Here is a 23,810-nt window from a genome sequence, read left to right on the forward strand (position 1 = left end):
CGCGGCAACATTCGCTGTTCGCGCCACCCGCCTTTGTGTTCGCGCCGCCCGCCAGTAGCCGCTGCCCGTGGCATATTTAGTATATTCATTAGTATATTCATGCATTTGTTTCATTGACCCGGAAGACCCGCAAGACCCGGTGCTGTCATCGTCAAGACCTGATCCAGCTCAGCGGAGATGACGTCTCGAAGCGTTAAATGATATGAAACATACTGCACCATATGATCCTACGAAACCAACAAATGGGATTAGGTCAAGTGAACGTTGAATTTTGAAATGTAATATATCTTTTACGTATATTTAATATTCAATCAAGTTAGCAACCGCCGTTAAAATTTCGTGCAAATAAAACAAATTTTGTTAAAAAATAACAAGAAACAAATACAGCTAAGAACTTGAATAAATACTTTAATATTTAAAAAAATCTAATATCAAAATAATTACCATAAAAAGAGGATGATGTATGTACGCGGCTCTGTCTGCTTCTATTACGCAAAAGTCTTAATGGCACTTCAGGTGGTCCAAAGATGTTATCCCCATCGCTGCTTGTTTCAGACACGCACGACTGTAATGGCCGCGCTCATTAGCACTATTCAAGAACCCTCCATATTAACAGTTAGTAAACTTAACAATGTACACAAACTGTAACAAGAGATCTAGCAAGTTTCACTGCTACATAGTTTTTAATGGAACTTTTTATCCAGAAAGTACTAAAAACATTTTTGAAGTAAGATACTGTTTGAGTTTTGTAACGAGCTCGCAGAGTTGATTCTCTTCTTGTATATTTATGATATAATAAAGTTATTTTGTTCAATGGCTTTAATACATTTGCATTTATTACAAACTTTGCAAACATTTGTTTTATAAGATTTGTTGTAAAAATTTTATTTTGCTATGATAACTTTCTTGTAAATATTAAGGAAGATTCACCCGACTGCCAAGAGTATTGTGCCTTCGTGAACGCTCGGTACACTATATTAGAGTTCACCGTAAGTGCATGAGAAACCTGCTTTCATTATCAGTTTTAATCTCATTACATTCATAGAAATTTCACATCAAAAATATCCGTCAAAGTTTAGATAAGCTTATGAAACTAGAAAATAGTAATACGCATAATATCTGAAGGAGATCTTATTATAGCTATGGGCCACTCACAGAGTGTTATCTTTTTAATTTACTAACACGGGAATTATTCTATTATCTATTATGCTATCTGTCGTCGTAGTATTTGATATAATACCGTCTGGAAGAATTATGGCTATTAGAATTCGAATAGAGAATCAAATGCTACTAAATGAAAGATCAACGATCGTCTAACATCATATAAGAGGTTTCCTATGTTCTTATTTATGTTAAATAATATTATTTTTCATTAATATCAGTTTATTGTTGATAAAATATTATAGTCTAGGAATAACTGAAATAATTTTAAACGAGAGAACAATCCGTTTAATGCGCTATCTCATTAAGCACGAACAAAGTGGATTTAAGACTTAATAATTACTTATATAAGGTAAAGATACTGTTGTTCGAATTAATATTCTTACTTGTATTCATATTCTTGCTGCATTTAAGAATCTTAATATTAATTCATTATTTGTCCTCTAGGCGTTTATAAAACGTTCATACGATTATTATTAAGCTTGATTAGTTTGTATCTTGGCCCAAAAAAAAAATAAGATTGTTATTGTCACTTAACAAGAGATAATTTGGATTTTAATTCCACCATACGAAGTTGAGACGGTGGTTAGCTATTCAAAAATAATATGTTCAATTTCGATTCTGTCCATTTATATTTTCGATTAAAAATCAAAAAAAACGTCATAGACAATATTTCCTACTCTTTTGTCACACTTAGAAGAAAGTGACCTATATTATGTTATTAGAAGGCGCTTCTACTACATCACTACATGCACGCGATAGATAAAGTAATTATTAAATAAATTAGATGATTACAAAAACGCTTACATTATTTATTGAATGTTTTAATAAATTATGTAATCATAATAATTATATTTATATTATTTTTGTATTGTATTGATAACATTGATACTAAATAACTTATACTTAGGGGGTACTTTGACTTTTCTGTTCAATATTTGGAATTATGTGATTTGCAGTGAGGCTTTTATAAGTTGTAGAAGCTCGGTACAGAATGACTTTACTATTTACTCTTTCCTGGAGCAGCAAGGTGCTAACATTTAAAGTATGATATAATTTTGCGATAGCGTATAATTGTTATTGTTAAATTGTTGTTGAATTATTGATGATATATGAATTGTGTTTTTTGCAATTTGTGTTTTTGCGTTTTTTGTGAAATTGGTGTCAATGTACATATTAATTAATACAATATTACGATTACTACATCTATTATTGTCTTATAACCTTAAAATAAGTATAATAAAGTAATAAAGAAATAGAAATTATCTTAAAATATCCTGACATAATGTATTAATTCTCTATAAAAATCTAACACACGTAGCAAATAACACATTGAGCTCTCCAACACCCTTATTTTTTCCCCTCCATTCTGGGCCCAATGCACAATTGATTGTAGACATGCCCGTTGACGAACTAAAACTGTAAACTCTAAGGATGTGACAGACAAAGCGAAAAAAAAAAACTAACAATTCAAATATCGAAACCAAAAAGTAATTTTAATAACTTAATTATAAATAATATCAAAGCTATAAAATTAAATCGGCGCCTGTAATATTATCCAAATAACTACTATAATATAATGGGTATTCATTACTCAAAGCAATTAGCGTTGGATATTACGTTAGTGATTTTAATCGACGGCAATTCTGAGTTGTCGCTAATAGCGTTCGCAGGTGTTACTGGCTATTAGCCGAGCGTGAAATTCAACTCCTTTGTAGTTTCTTGAATTTAACAAATTATAAAACATAGACCATAGAAAAAACGTGGTTATGATAGATTTGTTTTTCTAATTGTTAGTTTTATCGTTTAATGGAGTTGTTTTCGAGTATGTAATTTTAGATTAAGCTGCTAAGCAGCGCTTTAATGAATATGGTGGCATTAGCGTTGAAACTTTTAAAATAAACTTTATCATCACAAAATATTTATTAAACGCTTATAATTATTACGTTAATTTTCAATATTTTTTAATAAAATACGATACATTTAATGTTAACAACGTCGATTAATTTGATAGAAATAGTGATAAACATTGTGTTAACAAGAAGGAAGATAAACTTGCAACACCAAGCTTCCGACTCCGCAAAGTCAATACATCCTTCCTGTGACAAGTTATTCGATCTTTAACAAAATGTGATACAAGTATCTATAATAATGGAGTTACTTCTTTGATTTTTATAATAATGTATAACAACATAACTGTAGACCTAATTTCCTAAATGTACCCTTTTGGCGCTTAAGCCTTTACTCCTTTCCAATGACGATGTGATTTTTATAGTGACGAAATAAAATAACTACTGAGTGTGTTTTTTATTTCTGATTCCTGTTTATTTATTTTTGGTGGAATCTACATTAGAAACCGGTTAAAGATTCACATATAAACATAATCTCATGAAATGGTTAATCACAAGCAAAGTAAGAGTAATTAATACTACTTGGTTCTAGGATTTTATACAAGCACGTCTGGCTGACCACCCGCTCGTCCTATATTTTACTGCCAAGCAACAATATTTAGAATTGTTGTGCTCCTTGTAGTTATATACGCAAAGGACATCTTCATAGATGGTTGAAGAATGACGATGTAAGGAATTGTTAAATTTTTTTTTATTTTTATTAATGTCAATGGGAATTCGTGAACTGCGAAATAAAAAAAAATAACGCAAGACCCTACCAGGTTTTTCTTTTAAAATCGTTTGATTCTATACTTTTACAGTTAGATTAAACTTACATACCTTTATTCATTTTAACTAACCGCCTGTTTATTCTTGAAGATATTTGTCTTACAACTAATGAAAAATTCTAAGATGAACAAGGCGGTAAGCTTCTTTACCCCGGAGGAACTTAAGCAAGGAAATTATTTCCACAGTTATCACGAAGGCAAGAAATTAATATTTCAATCAAGTATAACGTTACCGTTTTCTGCGAGACTTGAAACGACCAACTCGCTTTGATCCTTTATAGTCAAACTAGCTCTTTGAAATTATTATTTGACAAGGGTCAAGATATACTAGAAAGTATTATTATTCTGTATAATATCCTTCTGGATTGCAGAGTAGATTAAAACAATGAACGTGTTTGCAATTTAGAAAGCGGTGCAACCCTTCGGTTGCGTTTTAATTGCAGGGGTTGAGTTGGGAAATGTGCCGCTGAAATCTTTTGGCTTAATTCTAAGACCGGATAGTCGGTTCAATGAATACTAATAATGTTCTTCGTTTAAAGACTATATAAAGTAAAAAAGAAAATAATAAGAGTTTTCTAGTTAAGTCACAGTGTAAGATTTAAAATATTTTTTTTTTTTAAATAAGATAAGAGATAATTCGCTTGTTATGGATATATTATTCATAAAAAAACCCACTGGCTTCAACGCGAGCATCTTAATCATTGATAGCAGGTTCAAAACTTAATTTGAGTTTATAATTCATCTCGTGCTCGTCGTTGAAGTAAAACGTGAGGAAACCTGCATATATTTTATTTCAATGAAATTTAGCTACCTGTGTATCCACCGACCCGCATTGGAGCAGCGGCGTAGAATGAGCTGCAAACCTTCTCTCCAATGGGAGAGGAGGATTGAACACGGCACAGCAAATGTTCCACATTTACAGGCTGTTTGTTACTTCTAAGCAAAATATTAATCAATCATCATTCGTCGATCGTTAAGTAGATCCTAATATTTTGGCCAATTTTTTTTTCATAAAAAATTAAGTACTCTGATTCCTAATTATATGTATTTCTAAAATTAAGGTGATCAAGAGTTCTGTTTTCGTTTTTCATAATATAATTCATTACATTTAATGGATCTCATATATTAATCGTATGTAGTTCTAGTTCATTGAGCACAAAATCAGTATCAGTGGAAATATAAAACAGGTATACTAATACCTATTTTCTTTTGACGTCAATCGGGATATTCATCTTGACCTAATACTTCCAATTTCCTCATACAATGTGCTAAAACGCTAGGTGAAAGAGAAAAAACGAATTATAAAGATGTGGTGTATTTAGAAATAAGAAACGAGTTTTCTTTTAAGAAAATATATAAATCCTCATTCACACAGTTTCCTGCCATGTATACTATTAGCATAATTGGTTATGCCAACGATATTCCTGAAGCAATGGATAATAGCATTGACGTTCATGCAACTGCATGATTTCAACAAAGCATCTGATTAAGACGAAATCAACAATTAATCAGGTATATTATGCATATAATATTCTACTGAGGGAAGTGAATGTTCAAGATTTTGGTGTAATTTTAGATAACATGCTTCCTTTTCACCGTGATTTTGACGCGATTATAAAAACTTCAATGCTATTTTATGATTAATTAAACGGATTTCCGTACCGATTTATTATTTGTACATGATTTGTGCGGCTCATTCTGGTGAGCTATCTCCAACGTTCACTCAGACAAATTGCACTGTATACAAAAACGTTCACAACTTGGCATACAACGGTTACAAATGTCGAAGGCTGTAATCATATGAGGCACGCACATGGTACTAAAGTGTTATGTCACTGAAGAATAAAAATAATGGACATACAGAGTTTTCTGTTAGAAAATTATCACCCAATTCTGATTCAACGTTTACTTGAGGGCTTAAACCTTGTATGAAATCTTAGTCGTCTGCTATCAGAATCAGAAATCATTTGATTTTTCTTTCTTTTACTTTAATCTAAAATGCAGACACATTGTCATTATGAGAGCTTTGAATCCAAACATTTAATTTTTTTTATGTCACTTGCACACTATCCATTGCTCATAAGTGTGTGCTCACAACTCTGATATATTTACTTCACTGGCAGTAAATTACACTTTTGCAAATGATGTTCCTTCTAAATTATTATAGTTTTCTTGTGCTATTATTTCTTAGTTATCTTTTATACTTAAATTTTATAGTCATTTTGAGTGGCTTTTATTCGCATCTATGTTATTAAACTTAACATGATCAGCCTGCTTTTCTATTACATTATGTTCGTTTTTCTTACATCTATTAATACTAAATCATCATCATCATCATCATCTCAGCCGTAGGACGTCCACTGCTGGACATAGGCCTCCCCCAAAGATCGCCACAACGACCGGTCTTGTGCAGCCCGTAACCAGCGGCTTCCCGCGATCTTCATCAGGTCGTCGGATCACTTTGTGGGGCCTACCCACGCTGCGTCTTCCGCTCCGTGGTCGCCACTCGAGAACTCATCGCCCCCATCGGCCGCCGGATTACTAAGTCGTGGAAAACAATTTCATATATTTTAGCGAATAAATCGCGTAATATCTTCGAGCAATTTATTCAAAGTGCTCGTAAAATTGATTGTCTCTAACGTCAGGAATAAAACAGCATATGGCGTAAATGGCGTGGATAACTAGTAAGGAGAAACAATTAGGTGCGGTACAGTAGGTTGGGCTTTCGAAAACAAAGAGAAATGTGAACTTCGTCTATTGATAAAACATTATTTATTGTATAACAATGGTTAAATATTATGAGCTCTCGAAAAATAGATTTGGATAATTTTTCGGGATTCTTAGCTTCGAGGTTGTTCGAGTCGTTGCGAATTGTTGTTTATAGTACATTTTAAACTTGCACGATTATCGTGGTAATTTTTTAATAATTGAATTTATTTTTATTATATCCGTCATTACATTTGGCAGATTTAACCCGCTGCTATAGCTATAGCTGTATAAAAATCAAGACTTAAACTAATTCTTCTGTTACCAATGACTCTGAAAGGATTGAAATGTAAGAGAAACATAGGAAGAAGTATAGGTTGAGACGATGGCTATAAATTAACAATAACTTTACAAAAAACTTTTCGCTTAACCTTACGAGACTTATAACTCTACCCGTGTAGTCTGTTGCAGGTGTACGCTGTCTCCGTTCCCGCTCCTTCGTTCCTTTTTCGAGAATAGGTGAACATAAAATAATACTTAAATACCAATTTCAAGTTGCGAATATATTTTCTATTCGTTGAAGCATGATGAGATAAATATAAGCATGACCAAATCAGTGTTTTAAAAAAAAAAAACTTACTTAGCTGTTATCCGCGCTAAGGCCAGACAGGCGTGCCAGGCTCAAGTTAACATGACAATTTCACGTGAAAGTATTAATAATTGTTTTATATTCATTAGTTATTACTTTTTGCTTAAAATTAAAATTAAATATTATGACTTATTTATGTATTTTATATATGTACATCGTATGATATTTAATATAACAGATAATTATCCGATTCCGAAATAAGGAAATATTATTGAATTTAGAAGTGTATATAAATATACATATTATAAAGAAACACAAATATGAAAACGATTTATAACATCATTCTTAACGAGTTGAAATGTCTATATATATTTAAAATTTATTCAAAAATACATCTTTAAAATGGAAGTAAATTTTTAAAAGAATGTAGTTTGAAAAAATCTGTCCATTTAGGTTAAAAAGCGTCCTGGCCCCGTCTTGAACACAACTGAAGGGAAGTCTCTTAGGAAATCGTAGAAAGACCAAGGACTCTTCAAATTCTAGTTTTTTCTGCATTTTAATTCGAAAGTATTTCGAAATCGGAAAGAAATCTTAAATACTTAATTTACTTTGAATCCCATAGCATAATATATTTTAGTTAAATTATGCCACGACTATTCGTACTGTCAAGATTAACATTAACTAATATTTATTTTACTTACGTATAACTTTTAAACGAAGTTGACCTATTATTTTATATAGTAATACTATGTTTTGTTCAGTGCATTATTTGCACACCTTCGACACAAATCCTCGCCTAGATATAAACAATATTTCATAGAGTGGCTTTATACCGTACTGATATTTATTTTTAGATAGGTAGTCGGACGGGCAAGTGGGCCATCTGATTGTAAGTGGTCAGCACCGCACATAGACATTGGCGCTAAAATATTAACCATTCCTTACATCGCCAATGCACCACCCGACCTTGGAAACTAAGGTAACTTGAGCTTGCTTTCACAGCACAACCAGCGATGATAACGACCCGTCTACTTTTAGCTGATGTGAACAGTGAGCCTATTATATCTAACCCTCCATACTTAAGAAAGAAAGTACTGCCAATAAATCTACCACTGCTGGGCTAAGGCCCTTTGAGGAGAAGTCTTTTAGCTAATTCCATCACAGTGCTCCATTGCGAGCGGCAGATAGACATGTGACAGAATTTAATTAAATTTAGACACATGCTGCTTTTCCTCACGATTCGATTTCTTCACCACTGAGTTAGAACCTTATCGTCGATTAAGATATACACGTCCTAACGACTCATTTCATCAAACTCTTCACCAATATAGGCCAGAACCAAATATTTTTCAAAGAGAGCCAGTAACGTATAGGAACGTACGTTTAAATTCATTAAATAATACATATGCGTGATGCATTTTGTTTTAATTACATTTTATTTCAATTAATTCATATGTGCATGTGCTTAAATAAAACGCTAAGATAACTTATGACAAATCAAAGTGACATTACAAGTGATGTTCAATTTCAAGCTTGATTTCAACAGATCTTTTTATCGATATCGTTTTATGTTTCAGCTTCTTCTTGAAAGTTTCTCACTAGAGTCACGAATGAATAAGCTGTCTTCATTATCTGCGAATGAATAAACTTTAATTTAATAATCACAGAATAAGGACGTATGTAACAACGTCAGCTGCAAAAAGACGTCGAATTTAATTATTAGCAAATATTATAATACTATAATAGCAAACCCATTCATTATTCCGTACATATGTACCGGTTTGAAGTGGTATACAAGTTTATGTGCTTAGTAATATTGACAACTAAAAGTTTTCTAACCGAAAAATACTCACAGACGTGAAAGTCTCAAGAGACAGTGGAAACAACTTGAAGCCGATTATTACAATAGGAGTTTTAGCGCGCTCCATAAAAACCTTGACACTCCTTTTAAACGGTTCATTCCTAGGGATCCAATTGCTATTGTATGCCGCGAACACTAACTCTTGACTCTGAAAGAAAATGCGTCGATCTTGCTCGAAAAGCAATATTAGACCAAAGGAAATATGTCAACGTTGAGCTAGACTTTAGGTAAGCACTAAAGGCACTAACGGTTCTCGATTTAACGACTTTGACTTTGCACATTCAGTTTATATTTGAGACAGAGATGTTTTCTTTGTAAAGTGGTGACATTTACACTATCGTATGGTTTTTATCACACACATACATATATCTATATCATACATAACACATAAAGAGAACGTCGTGCAAGATTGTCATGTCATATAGAATTTTTTGGCAAAACTATGACTTTAGCCGTATTGATGCAACTTTTCTTAGATATGTTCCTTTGTTTTTTGGGACTAATAAAATATCGCATTATATTTATAAACACGAATACTTATACTTAAATAATCAACAATGTTTAATTGTTCTCTAAGAAGTATAATTTCCCCTATTACGTTTATATAGTCAGATTTTGCGTTTCCGGACGTTAAAGGCGTTACGCGTCATATTTTCCAAACATAGATGAGCTGTATGCAATAGCCAACGACAGAGCGTCAGCTGTCGGAGCACCAGCGTGCACTTCTGAGCTAGCTTTAAATTTAAAATAACACTTATAGAGCTCAACATGTGACCGACGCGAACATTGAGAAAATCTTTAAATCTTCATTCGAATGGAGTTTAAGATTGGCTATCACTTATCCTCCAAGTTTGTCGTATTCCCTGGTGCTTTGTTGTCGTCTCACTAAGATATGTGTATTCTGAATGATAATTTAAAAAAAAACTGTCAACACATCTAGCACACAAAAAAAATTAAACTATAAAAAAGCAGTTCAGGATTCAAGTAACTGCTTCTACCTACAATATCATAATAACGTATATAGACAAGATAACGAGTATCTATCTTTTAAGACATAGTAAAAGTATAGGATAGAATTTTTAACAAAATGAAAGATATAAAATTGAGATTTTATTTATATAAAAAATATATCATGATTAAATTTATTACAAACACGGAGTGAATAAATATCAATATAAATATATTAGAAAAATTTATAAATTGTTAAAACGTAAGGGAATATAGCTACCCAATCGATTGGCTTAGGAATTTAAAATTCGGCATGTGGATAAACTTTACGTCGCTTTTCACAAACAAAAGTTAGAAGTTACACAATGGTTCCAGACTAGGAGTAGCTGCGCTTTACAATCATAAAATAGAAACTACAACATTTTTAGCTACATTTGTTGAGGCGATAATAATTATACTTGCATATCTTTTAAAATCTGGGTGTCTATAAAATAAGGCAATTATTAAACATTAATGTCTGTGTTGCCATGGGCACCAATTGAGCGCAAAGACTGTCTTCAAAGTTTCGTTTTAATTCATTAACAACACATTCTTAAATTCTTATAAAATTGTGTATAATTTTGCCACCTACATGCCATTACATATGCAATTTAGATGGGATAATTGTACTTATGTATTACCCATGTACAAGATAACATTTTCCGACTCGGAAAATAGTTGATACAGCATACCACAAAAAAGCGATCATTTAGTTCGACCAAAATCAAAATCAAAATATACTACTGTAGTTGGCTTTTACAGGCACTTTTGAATCGTAATTTTACTGTATTAAACTTAAGTATACTTACTTATTATTATCATTGAGCAAAAAATTAATGTAACTATGCAAAGATACGGTTGCTAGTTCTGTAAAAAATTGTAATATATTTTACCTGATAAGTGAGCTGCGTCCCAAGCCAACATGGAACAAATATTTGTAAAACCATTGCCATTGAATAGAAAAGCATAAACATAATAGATTCCATTGTTTGAGGCTAAAAAATAAATTAACAGCATTTTAGGCGGAACCCACATGTTACAGTTTATTTGAACACTATAGAAAGTTCCAGAACGATAATATTTTACACAACACGTTTAGGTTTTCGAATATAAAAAAAAAACTGAAAACAATCTTAAATTAAATGGTTTCAATTTTATTTATAATTAATGACAACTAATTTGATTTATGTTTTATTTTTATTTATTAACATCAAACGATAGATAATGATTTAATTTTCATAACAATTTTGAAATAAAATCAAATTTTTCCCATAAACATTACGTTTTATAATACATTTATTTTACTGGTATTTGTGTAATTTGATCCGAGAGATGTCTTGAGTTTTTGTATCACCAGACCTCAATACTTTTTAAGATTCCAATGTGTATAGGATGAAATATCTACTAACAATCACTTGGAACATATACCCTTTGGTTTTTACTTTAGATAAAAACCATCATGCAGATAATATCGTTAAAACTTCAAATTGATATATACTGTTATGAATTTAAAGCAAACAGTCAGTTTTCATGGAATTTAAGCGTCGAGAGTTCTTTGAAATGAATCGTTCTCAATTTAACAAGTTAAATATATATGCTGATGCAAGACAAATTCTACCTAGCATTAAATGGAGTGTATCTAAATACACATAGACTGACTTAACTACTGTGAAGTATAACAGTAATACAACTCTACAGATATATCTAAATGAATTTGAATATAAATATTCTTACCAGAAGTAATCCACACAACAGAACGCAAATAAGCAAGGATCCCAGTCCGAATTTCACGAACATAATAAAATTGATTATACTTTGGACATCGCTACAGTATCTGTTGATAAAATATTAAACGTAAAATTATATAATTCATTAAACTGAACATTTAGTGTAAAATCGGGTAATTTAATAATATTATATATTAAAAACCTTCTCCGAAACTTCTTCTTGTTCTGATAAAGGTTTAATTTAGTTATTTCAATTGCTCAATTCAAAATCATCTCCCCCATACTTATTACCTACAGATATTATTTTGAAACTTGTTTGTGATACAGGCAGTCCTCGTATCGCGTACGTACCTCGACCACTTACCATTCAGTAATCCGTCGACCACCTTGCCTTTCTTTTCAAAATAAATCAAAGTTATTAAAAATTTTATAATACAATATACCTATGTAATGGTAAATAAAGTTTCAATACAAAATTTGAAAAAAGAAAATAAATCTTACGTCAAAATGCTGTCGTAATGTCTCAAGCATTCTTTTAGTTTCGTAACGTGTATTCTTTCTTGAGCGTCTCTCGACAGTTTTGAATTTATTTCCGTTTTCAGATTTCTGAATTTCTTGTTCAGTATTTTCATTTGTGTTATTGAAAAAAATAATATGCCATTTATGAATGAGTCAGTCGTTACGTCGTACATCATGATTCCGTAGATGGAAAAAAATTCGTAAGCGTACAACAAGCCGAAGTATTCGTTCTTAATACTTTCGCTAAGAAAATAGTAGTTAAACGTAGGAAGTTGAAGTTGGTAAGAACTTATTGCCAAATTTACAATTATTGGAACGACGGAATTCAATGTGTAAGCGAAGTTTCCCAGCCCCAAGAGGCCTTTCCAATACATTTTATAGTGAGCTACATCCTTTGTCAATATGTCGTTCGTAACGATATCAGTACCTTGGAACTCTTCACTGTCTAATGCTTTAAAAATTTTGATAATCGTTTTCTTCCTATACAATATCATGAATACGCAATTCGTTATAGCTAGAACGTTAAAGAAGAATGTTATTTCTTTAATCATTAGTTCAATTTTTCTCGGGGCGTAATATAGACTCATTGTTTGTTGTAAGTTATATAATATTAAAACGACGAAAATGTAAACGGATGAATAGCATCGGTACATAGTTTTATGTTTCCCGTCAGGCCAAATGCCTAAATATTTCCAACACTTTAACGAGTTATTTAAACTTGCAGTTGCGCTCGGTACCGCCATCGTTACAGAATGTATTTAATATAATAATACATTGTAATTTATAGAAATATATTCGCGTTTAATATTCCACATTTGTTTCTCGTTTTATTAATTAATTTATAAGAAACTTTTACATAAGTTTACGATATTTTTATTTGTTTTAGAAATTTATTATTTTTAAAATATTTTATTATTTTGATGATTTATTTTCTAAAGCAACAAAATTACCATTGACCGAATTCAGAAAAGGAATAAGGCTAGGTGTTCTATTAGTTTATTTTCGTAAGTTTTTCGATTCAGTTTAGTTCTCATGTGCTCGGAAAATTGAAACAATCACGTCTGACTGTAACCAATGCTTCTATTGGCCTTATTTTCTCAGCACCGATTCTACCGTTTACAATTTTGACTAGTATTAAAATGTTCAAGAAAGAGGCATTACACGTACGGTTATTTATTTGGTGGTACTCTTATCACTCATCAGATACTCTACCGCCAAACAGCAATAAACAGTATTGTACGGATAAAACTATTTTCCTAGCCCACTTAGTCTTTCTACACTAAAAAAGTTAACGTTTGTGTTTTATTCCACTAGCCATATGGCAGTACACAAAACAGATACAGTTTCCTGCCAGTATTTTCTTCGCCACAGAGTATGGGATAAATATGCAAACACATACTATGTCTATAAAAATACAGTTTAAACCCACAATGACCGGTTAAAATTTGTGTATTTTGTTTACTAGACCATTTTGTCCATCTCATTTGAAAATATGTGGCAATGAATTTATATTCATTATGTTTTACATTTTCTGCTTAGTGTGTGCTTATATATATTTGTATAGATAATTTGGCCACAATCATTATCGAAAATTTGAGAAAAAATATTTTGCCGTTTTGCTTCTATTTTTATCTTTATTTTTGACAAGCAAAGGTGATAGTGCTACTGAACTGCTCAGCGTTTTTCTATTTGTGATATAATTAATAATTATTATTATGACCTCCTGGACAAATTCAACAGACGGTCAGTTTCAATACAAGTATGAGATTATATTGTAACTAGCAAAGAGCCAGGAGTACTCTTTTTAGCCTTAATCACCACTTCAACCATATGAAAAACCAACAACTCAACATGTTTTCCAAGGAATGTGTAGCGCTCTCACCTGGATAGCTTCGAAATTAATTTGTCCATTTTTTTCTACTAACCCGATCCAAAATTTGAACCCAGGACCAATAGCTACATCCTCTTATCAATAACAATTATTTTTTCCATTTATTCTATAAAAATATCTTATTAAAATGTTTTCTCGTAAATACTTTCACTTGATGTAGCGCTTCATGCAAACCCTGGGCAGGCACCATCCACTCGGCATTAGTTTTAAAAGGTAAGTGAGCCGGTATAACTACACACACAAACACATTTAAGTTCTCAGAGCTCAAAGTGATATATTCGCGATGTACTCGTAAGCAATTGTTAATATTTCTGACAGCTTCAATATGTAAGGGCAGTGAAGACCACTTACCATCAGGTAGTAAATTCCAATTCCGTGGCATATCTCGGACTTGGACTAGTAGGTAGTCTACCTACTATAAATATATAAATAAAAGTTATTTAATAGTCTACAGTTCTTTCTGTATACCACTTAACGGTAATAGAATTTATAAATATTTAATCATCGTCGTTTTTTATTTTCGTAATATTCGCTAAGTGCCTATTACGGACTACGATATTATTCTAACGTCTAGAATTTTCTATTGACTTGAGTACCTACTTATTTTATTATAAATAATATAGTACCTACTGAGTACTTGTTTGACATTACAGTATGTATCTAACATCGATGTTTGTTTTATAAGCCAGAACATTTTTGTTATAAACTTCAGTTTAATAAGTAACTTTACTCGAAACTAAAAGGTATCGAAAAAAAACCATATTTCCACTTAAAAATTTTTAACGTATCATCATTACGGTTCATCCAATCATAATTTATTTCTGGACGTTCTCCAAACCTCTCCCAAAGTTCGCCAAAGCATATATATATATAAATCATTTCATACAATTTAAGTTTATTAATTTAAGAATTTTATTAGCATAAAAGACAAAAAGTATTTACTGTATGTTAAAAGGGTTCAAAGTTATGATTAGACCTACAAAGCTGGTGTTACAGAATAAGCAGTGTGATTCCAAATTAGCTGACTTATTAACTATATTTCTCGAGCTTGCACGTTTCTGATGAGAGTGAAAAACGAGTATGCGTTTTTTAAAATCTGAAACAAATTAGTTATTAGTATAATAGAATAAGATGTGGGAATTTTACAGTATTTTTTTTTTGTCACAAAATTTGACATAAATATGTATATTATAAGAAAAAATTGTACGTTGAATACTTTCTTGTCGATACTTCTGGCTTGAATCCGATATTTATTTATTACATTCCGAACCAGTGACTTAAAATTAGTCTTGAAAAACGACGTACATTTTAGTTTGATTTAAGTCAGATATCTTTGTAAATAAGGGCTTAGTAAAATTGACTTTACAATCTAGAGCTGTGACCACATCGTGACGATGTTCGTGAAAATGTAGTTGGTCATCCTGTGGGAACTCCTTCAAGCTACATAAAGAGATAATATTTAGTCAGATAGCTTGAGTGTTTGCGTGCTTATTTGTGTTTATAATATATTGAGTGTCAGCTGTGAGGGAAAACGTCGTAAGGTATGCGTGGAGTGATATTCCACATATTAGTATCCATGAACTCACACTGGAGCCGCAAATGCAAAATAGACTTGCTCGTTAGTGGGACATTTAGGGTGTTAATCTTTAGCTTTACAAAAGACTGGTATTTTCTTATTTTTAGAAATACATATATAAAATTATATATGTGATTGATATTACTTTCAAATAAATTAGAAATCATCAAATATTTACAACATCAAATATTACGTTATGAATTTTCGCTTAGTAAATAGTGTTCTGATATTATATATAATATAATAATTATTATTCAGTTGGAATCCAAACATTCCGCGGAATCTCTGACAAATTATTTAGCCGTCAGTACATTTTCGCGGCTGGCGCAAATACATCCGTACTTATTCTAACCGAACCTCTCGATTAGTGGTGTTCTAACCGAGTTATCCTGTGATTGGTTCACGCTCATAATTTCATTTAATTGCTAACGATTTTTTTTAATTGATGAAAATAATAATAGTATTTTTAATGGAAAAATTTCGATCGGATACAAACCAAAAGTAAGATACACCTAATACCTCTTTCTAATTACCTAAATATAACAGTTAAATTCCTATTTGAACTTCATATATTTCGGCCTACTTGAGTTGTGCAAGTTCAGTACATTTTTGGAGGATAAAAAGTAACTTATGTGCTATAAACGATTAATCTATCTCTGAGCAAAATATCATGCAGATCCAATCGGCTGTTCTGGCGCGATCGAGTAACATTTGTTACTATTATACAAGTTCCTATTAAGTGTATACTATTGGATATTTATCCATCCAAATTTTCCCATTTATAATATTAGTAATAAAACAAAGGACATGACGTAACTTATAGGTAGTTATAACAATATGATAGATTTACTTGGTGCTAGAGATTTGTGTAATCCCGTCTGGGTAGGTACCAACCACTCATCATATATTGTTGTATTCCGATTTGAAGGACGAGTGAGCTAGTGTAACTGCAGGCACAATGGACATAATTGCTTAGTTCCCTAAGTTGGTGGCACATGGAGATGTAAGGAATGATTAAAATCTCACGGCGCAAATTGTCTAGGGGCAGTGGTGACCACATACCGTCGAAATTCATAAAAAACAACGATTTTATTAATGAAAAAAATGATTGTTCTTACCGATGTAAATGTATCAAGAGAAAGTGGGAACAGCCTCCAGCCGGTTAATATTATGTTCCGTTTCGCTCGTTCCATGAGAACATTAAGGCTTCGTTTGAATCTCTCAGATCTCGGTATCCATTCGCTACAATACGCTGCAAATACCAGTTCCTGGCTCTGAAATAGTTGAGCATAATTTCAGTCGTCCAAATTTTTAAAGTAACTAATAAATGAAAAAACAATATTTATTTTTGTTAGGATCAGACGCCAATATTGTTCTTTTAATAAAAATTCTCCTCCAAATTCACAATTAAATCCCCTTCATTCTCCAATGTAGAAATTAATTATCATCAAATTGACAATTAACACGGTCGTCTGAAATATATTATATCCCAGGGAAACCTTAGGCGTCATGCTGCTTACAAACATTCACAGGAACGTCGTCATATATATATATTTAAAGTAGCTTTGATACTATTAAAATTCTCTAGTAATTTGTTAACTGGTTACAAAGGTTTTTGTTCAAACTCGTCTGTGTAGGTACTATCTACACATCATATATTCTATCGCAAATATATATACCGCATATATTCTACAGCATTACGAAGTATTGTTATGCCAGTGCCAGCTAGTGTAACTATAGCTACAGGGAGGACATAACATCTTAGTTCCCAAGTAAGTAGTTGGTGATACTTTGATGACGAAAGAAAAGTTACGTACGTCTACGGGCAGCGGTGATTACTTACCATAACGTACCCCAAATGCCTTAAAAAAACTTAAATTTATATGATTAATCTTGCATAAGGGTCACAACTACAACAATGAATAAAAGGGATGTAGTTTAATGTACAAATAAAAATGAAAGATATTAAATTATATACTTATAAAAAAGTAATTAAAAGTTAAAAAAAGTAACTGACTTTGTGCTTTTGCAAGCTTTTAAAACTTTATTCAGTTCTAAGATCAAATAATATAAGTAAAACATATTTTATAAATAACAATTTATAAAATTAGTTTAAGTTTAATTGGTGGTAGGATTTTGTGGAAGCCCATCTGGGTAGGTTCGTCCACTAATCATAGATTCTACCGCTAAGCAGTAATACTTAGTATTGTTGTGTTCCGGTTTGAAGGGTGAGTGAGCCAGTGTAACCACAGGCACAAAGGACCTCAAGGTTTGTGGCACATTGGCAATGAAAGAAATCTTTAATATTTCTTACAGCGCTAATTACTATTTGCGGAGGTGACTTACCATCAGGTGGCCCATTTGCTGGATCCTAATTATATCATTAAAAAAAACAGTTTTGAATATCGAAGCACTTGCTTTTTCTAAGTTGAAGGAAATTAATGCTTTATTATTATTATAATATCAGAATAAAATTCAAGGTGGAGTAGTTTTAACACTCATGCGTCGATTCCATATACATATTTTCTGACTAGCATTTTTCGTAATTTCAGCGTTCGAAAACATTGGGAATAATTACTTCATGAAGCCTTTATTTTTATTAACTTATAATCAATAAATAATAATTTAAACAAACTCACTTCATGACTAAGCTGTGTCCCCAACCATGCTGGCACGAATATTTGTAAAAGCATGGCGAATAAATAGCTCACCATAAATATCATAGCTTCTATAGACGACGGCTATATAATTAACAAAAAAAAAAATAAATAATATAAAACAGAATTATTATAATCATATTTTTTTATAAATAACTATGGATATCCCTGAATTTCAAGAGTATAAAAATACAGGAAAAGAAAAATGACTTGAACAGACTAACGAGGAACCTAGAATTTCCACATCGCAATCGTTACATTAATTGTTGTAAGGTTTTTTATTTTTAATTCGAAAAATATAGGACATAAAAAATATTGTACGTAATTAATAAAAAAGGTTCACATGAAAATTGTATCCCAGATCAAAATGTTCTTTTTATGAAAATAAAATGTCAAAAAAAAAAAAACAATTGAACATGGTGACAGTGAGAATAAACAGTTGAATATGAACCAAATTTTATGAAATATTTTATCGAATTCTGTACATCCCATCTCAACCTGTAAGTATAATTAGAGTTGATTAATGAGATTTTGTAAAGCGCAACCATCAATGATTACGTAAGCGCCTCAAGACTCATAATAATGACGAAAATCCAAGCCATGAGTAAAAGCATTCCTAATGAAAATTTGTGGTAAGCAGGCGGCGGCAAATATAAAACAAATCAATTTCAAGCAGTTTACACACTGCTTTAATCCTAAATAAATAGTAATGGATATCGAATGACGATTATGATGACATAGCACAGAAGCAGAATTAAATATTATCATTATATGTTTCCAATAGCAGTCCGTTGCTGAATATACATAGATCAACTCTCTAAAGGACCAATTCTCGTAGTCCTGTAACCATATTAGTGAAGCGCTTCTCCAGGCTATTACAACTGGACCACGTTAGTTCACCTTCCTTCTTCTAACCTAACTCTAAACCACTACTTACCTTTGTCCTTCATTAAATTTCAATATTCGGTACTCGAGGGAGACACCTATCATAGAGCAGTCCATCAAACTTGTGCCACTTTTATTTAAAACACATACTCGAAATATACCTTACAATACTTTTAGCGTCAATAGCGTAGGTACTGGTTTTCGGTCCGCCTAGCGATGTAAAAAGTCGCAGGATCGATCCTGACCCCTGGCGCTATTGTTGTCCCCACTCCTAACACAAGTGATAAGCTTAAAAGAAGGGGTAAATAGGAATATTAGTAATTCCTTAATTAATTTGGGGCATTGCAAGTCTTGTTTTAAAAAAAAAACTAAGTAGGTATATGATAAAAAAAAAATCTTACCAAAAGCAATCCACATAAAATTACACAAATTATTACAGAAGCAATCCCAAATTGAACGAACATTGTTATTCCTATAATATTCTGTATTGCAGAACAATAGCTAGAATAAAATACGGAATTAAAATATTTATAATAGGTACTTAATAACAGAAAAATAAAATTTTATATTTTAAGTTAACTCACTCGAGGATCTGCTGGTAATGTTTTAAATGTTGATTTAGTTTAACAATTTCGGCAGCATCCCTAAATTGATAATTTTTTGTATTATTTTTAGCGTCTTTTAAATTTTTTAGTCCATTATTTAGCGCTTCGAACTGTGCTATTGCCATCATCAAAAATCCAGCGATTAATGTGTCAATATTGACATTATATTGCATATGACCGTACATTCCAACTGACTGGTATATGAACCAAAATACAAAATAGTTTCGTATAACATGATCGTCTAAGAAATAGTATTTGCATATCGGCAATTCCATTTTTGTGTTGAATATCAAATATACGAATAGCGGTAGAAATACTTGCGAAGAATAAGCAAAGTTTGATATAATGGCGTATATTTTCCAGTAAGTTTTGTACTTAGAGACATGACTTTCCACAATTTGCCTACTAGCTTCGTCTTCACCTTTAAAAGCTTCACAATCTAATATATTGAAAGCATCAAAGATTTCCTTTCGCATAAGTAGTATCATGAAAACTTTACCAGCTACCGCCACTTCGGTAAATAAAAAAATTACTTCGCGAATTATAAGATCTATTTTCCGTGGCGTAAATAGTAAATTTAAGATAAGCAAAGTATTGTAGGTGAATGAATTTATAAAGAGAAATAATATCGAATAATATTTGTAATACTTGGACGTATTGTAACCCCGCCATATTCCAAAAAATTTGAGATGAATAAAATTTATTTTAAAGCAATCAGATAGTTTAGACGTAGCCATCCTTTACGAGGAGACGGCGAAATGGACACTCGACTTTTTACAATTCTAATTACAACGAAGTTATTAAAGCGTTTTAAATTAAAAAATATTTATTTCTTACCTTGGTGTGTAATTAGTTAATTACTGTACATGTGTGTGGTATGTGATTAAAAAATTACACACTTCTTCAAACCAATTATGTAATTCCACAAATTGGTATACCGCTTAAGTAATGTCTACTTAACAGTTATCTACTTATAACATTATTTTTTAATTGTTTTCTATACAACCACTACTAAATACGTTACAAATATTGAATATTTTTCATAATTTTTTTCATGATCATAATAATGCCAAGTGGGTACCAAAAGCAGAAATATGTTAATAGGCTTGAAGCTGCTCAACCAAAAATACACACTAAATAAACTTGTACTCAGTGTGTATTTTTGGTTGAGTACATAAATAGTGCTACTTAGCACTGAATATTTATGTATTTATAATGGAATGTAATCGAAAAAGAGTTGAATCGTAATGGAATATGTTTCAAAATCAAAACTGAAGAGACATCTTCGACCATAGGACATCTAAAGCGTACTAATACAGGTATTATACTTAGTTACGTTTTCAACAAAACATTTTCATTAAAACTTTTATACTCACCATAAAATATAATGTAAGAAAATACAAAACTATCCTCGTATAATAGAAGCGTGACTTTTAATATCCCGAAAAGTATTCACGCATCGAACAACGAAGTTGGGAGAGTGGAGGCAGGAATGAAAGACTCGGTGCATACCTACAGTAATGATGGCTGCAGGCCACGTCTCATTGTGAGCACTGAGCCCGGAAAATTAAAGCAACTAAACTTAGAGGAAATTTAACCATAGGCGTAGTTGTGATTTCATTTTGACATATTTTATATGGAAATCATGTTAGTGAAACGCGTGCTTTTCCAAATCTAATTATTATTGAGATAAATGGAAACATTACAAATTAAATAATTAACTCTTACTAATGTATATAGTATTATATTTTTTTAAAGCGATAATTATTTAACCAAACGAGTAATTCTCGAGGATGTATGAATGAATGAAGTTTTCAGTTTTGAAATAAGTGAGAATTCATTCCTCCCACTATTATTCACATTCTCGCAACTTCGCTCTTAAGCCTACGCTTCATTTATTAAAGAAAAAACTTTTTACGCCTCTTTCCTGTTTTTTAATTAAGTGTAACTAAGAGGCTCCTTTGTTCGGCCTTCGCCTCGTAATTGCCGGCAGTCAGTCACTTGTCTTCAACAACGCTTTATTTGCCTACTTGTGTTTATGAAATCTGTTGTAAGCAAAAATTAATTTCTTAATAGTGATTTAAGACTCCACCCGTTAAAAAATAAACTTAAAAAAGTTATTGATTCTATAATTATCATCATGATATTCATCATTGGTACAAGGAACAAACAGAAATTGTTACTCCGGTCGCTCTACTGAATTGAGTCAGTAAATCTTTTGTGGGGCATCGCATAGATACGGTTTTACAACAGGATCCCAGAAAGCGTTCAAAATACGTCTTTTTTATGTAACAGTTAGATGGAAGAGCAATTATACCACCTGATGGTAAGTGATCAGCACCCATTGACATTGGCACTGCAAAACAATTTATTACGATACACGATAATATTGAGGCATCTGAAGTAACTAAGTTATTAATAATTGTACATTGTGCAGTGATCCTTTCTTAAACAAAGCAAAAACCGATCTCGGAAGGTTATCTAAAAGCGAGTTCACTCTGTTTAGTATGCATTAATCACGCGCGCGGTCGCCACTGTGATTGAAACTAAATCCTACGGGACACCGCGTACTACCGACTGATTACTAGCCGCAGCATCACTGCTCGGATTAGGATATTTAAATGAACAAAGGGCTTGTGGAGGACCTCGTCAACGTGAGGTGCTGTGATTGAACAATGAAATGTACCTACTAAAGGTAAAGTTGAAATTGATAAACAACTTTTGTTCGTCAGCGTCTGATGCGTATCACAGATTATATTTAAGTCAGTCAAAATATTTTATAATAACAGGCACATGAATTAAAAAAAATAAAAAATAATATTTAAAGAGAGATGCACCAAAGGAACGGACAACAAGCCTTTGGAAATTCAAATATATAAAATATATTGAAAACATGTATATTTTTTATGTTGGTTTGAATATTCAATCAATATAAATAATAAATAATTTAAATTAAAGTATTATTACAGAAATAATCAAAGACATAGTACAAGTGTTACCACCGCATTAATTCGAAATATTCATTGTACTGGGAAAAACCAAATAGGGATATCAGTATTTATAATATCGTAAATATTATGTTAATAAATTCACACGAAATCCAACGTATTTTAAAACAGCTTATTCCTCGTGTCAATTAATTTGATTTATTTTTAATAATTAGTTGAAATTTTAATACAGTACTTCAAGAATAGATTTCGGAATTTTGTTAAACACTCAAATGCTTATTTTGGCTCAAAATTTTAGCATAACTCGGATGAAAGCTTAATTTATTGCTAGTTTCTGCTTCTTAACCTACTAAAAAGGTGTATATTAAATCAGTTCCAAGTTAATTTCAGCATCAGTTTCCGCTCATAGTTATTGGCACCGTTAGATATTCCAACCATTTCTTACATAGCCAGTGCTCCACCAACTACGATATCCGTATTGCTGTTTAGCAGTAGAATATATGAGTGGGTGGTACCTATCCAGACGGACTTGCACAAAGTCCTACCACCAAGTAAAACCACCCTCTTCAGGTCCCAAGATTCTGGATTCAAACCCCAGGACCGACCGACCGACCGTCAGGTCGATAATAAGTTTAGGGAATTTATATCGAAAAATTTAAACTCATTAAAAGACCGGAGTCTTGAATTTAGAAGTGCGAAAAACACCCAAAGCACCCAAAGCGGCTGGATCTGCGCCTGAATTATTTCTCTGGTCACATCGGAATTGCCCTCCCATCAGATTATAATAGTGAAGGAGTAGAGAGTACATCCCTCTCCGTTGAGATTGGCCGCTATGACTATCGGTCAGAAAAATATATTAATAAAAGTAATTCTCACCTATAAAAAAGTCTATGTGTATTTTTCTTACGTTATTAATAGTCCGAAAGGCCTTATATTTCTGAACTCTATTTTATCCTCATTCCATTCCAGAAGTATTGTAATGGGTACAAGATATACACGGTACACTACGCTTATGTAGCAG

At 31.9% G+C, this 23,810-nt stretch overlaps 2 protein-coding genes across 2 annotated transcripts; both read right to left on the reverse strand.

The window, feature by feature from the left end:
* Positions 1-8,699: 8,699 nt before the first annotated feature.
* LOC125077735 (odorant receptor 49b-like) lies at positions 8,700-12,880 on the reverse strand. The gene is made up of 5 exons (XM_047689762.1): positions 12,210-12,880; positions 11,716-11,815; positions 10,875-10,976; positions 8,987-9,142; positions 8,700-8,765 (listed from the first exon to the last, which is right to left on the reverse strand). The coding sequence occupies exons 1-5, from the start codon at positions 12,878-12,880 to the stop codon at positions 8,700-8,702; spliced, it is 1,095 nt and encodes a 364-aa protein (XP_047545718.1).
* Positions 12,881-15,151: 2,271 nt separating this feature from the next.
* On the reverse strand, positions 15,152-20,578 carry LOC125064948 (odorant receptor 2a-like). Its single transcript, XM_047672276.1, has 5 exons — positions 19,821-20,578; positions 19,638-19,737; positions 18,334-18,435; positions 16,813-16,968; positions 15,152-15,214 (listed from the first exon to the last, which is right to left on the reverse strand). Exons 1-5 carry the CDS (start codon positions 20,576-20,578, stop codon positions 15,152-15,154), a joined length of 1,179 nt encoding a protein of 392 aa, XP_047528232.1.
* Between the last annotated feature and the right edge of the window lie 3,232 nt (positions 20,579-23,810).

This window comes from Vanessa atalanta, chromosome 1 (assembly GCF_905147765.1).
Source record: "Vanessa atalanta chromosome 1, ilVanAtal1.2, whole genome shotgun sequence".
NCBI classification, from domain to species: domain Eukaryota; kingdom Metazoa; phylum Arthropoda; class Insecta; order Lepidoptera; family Nymphalidae; genus Vanessa; species Vanessa atalanta.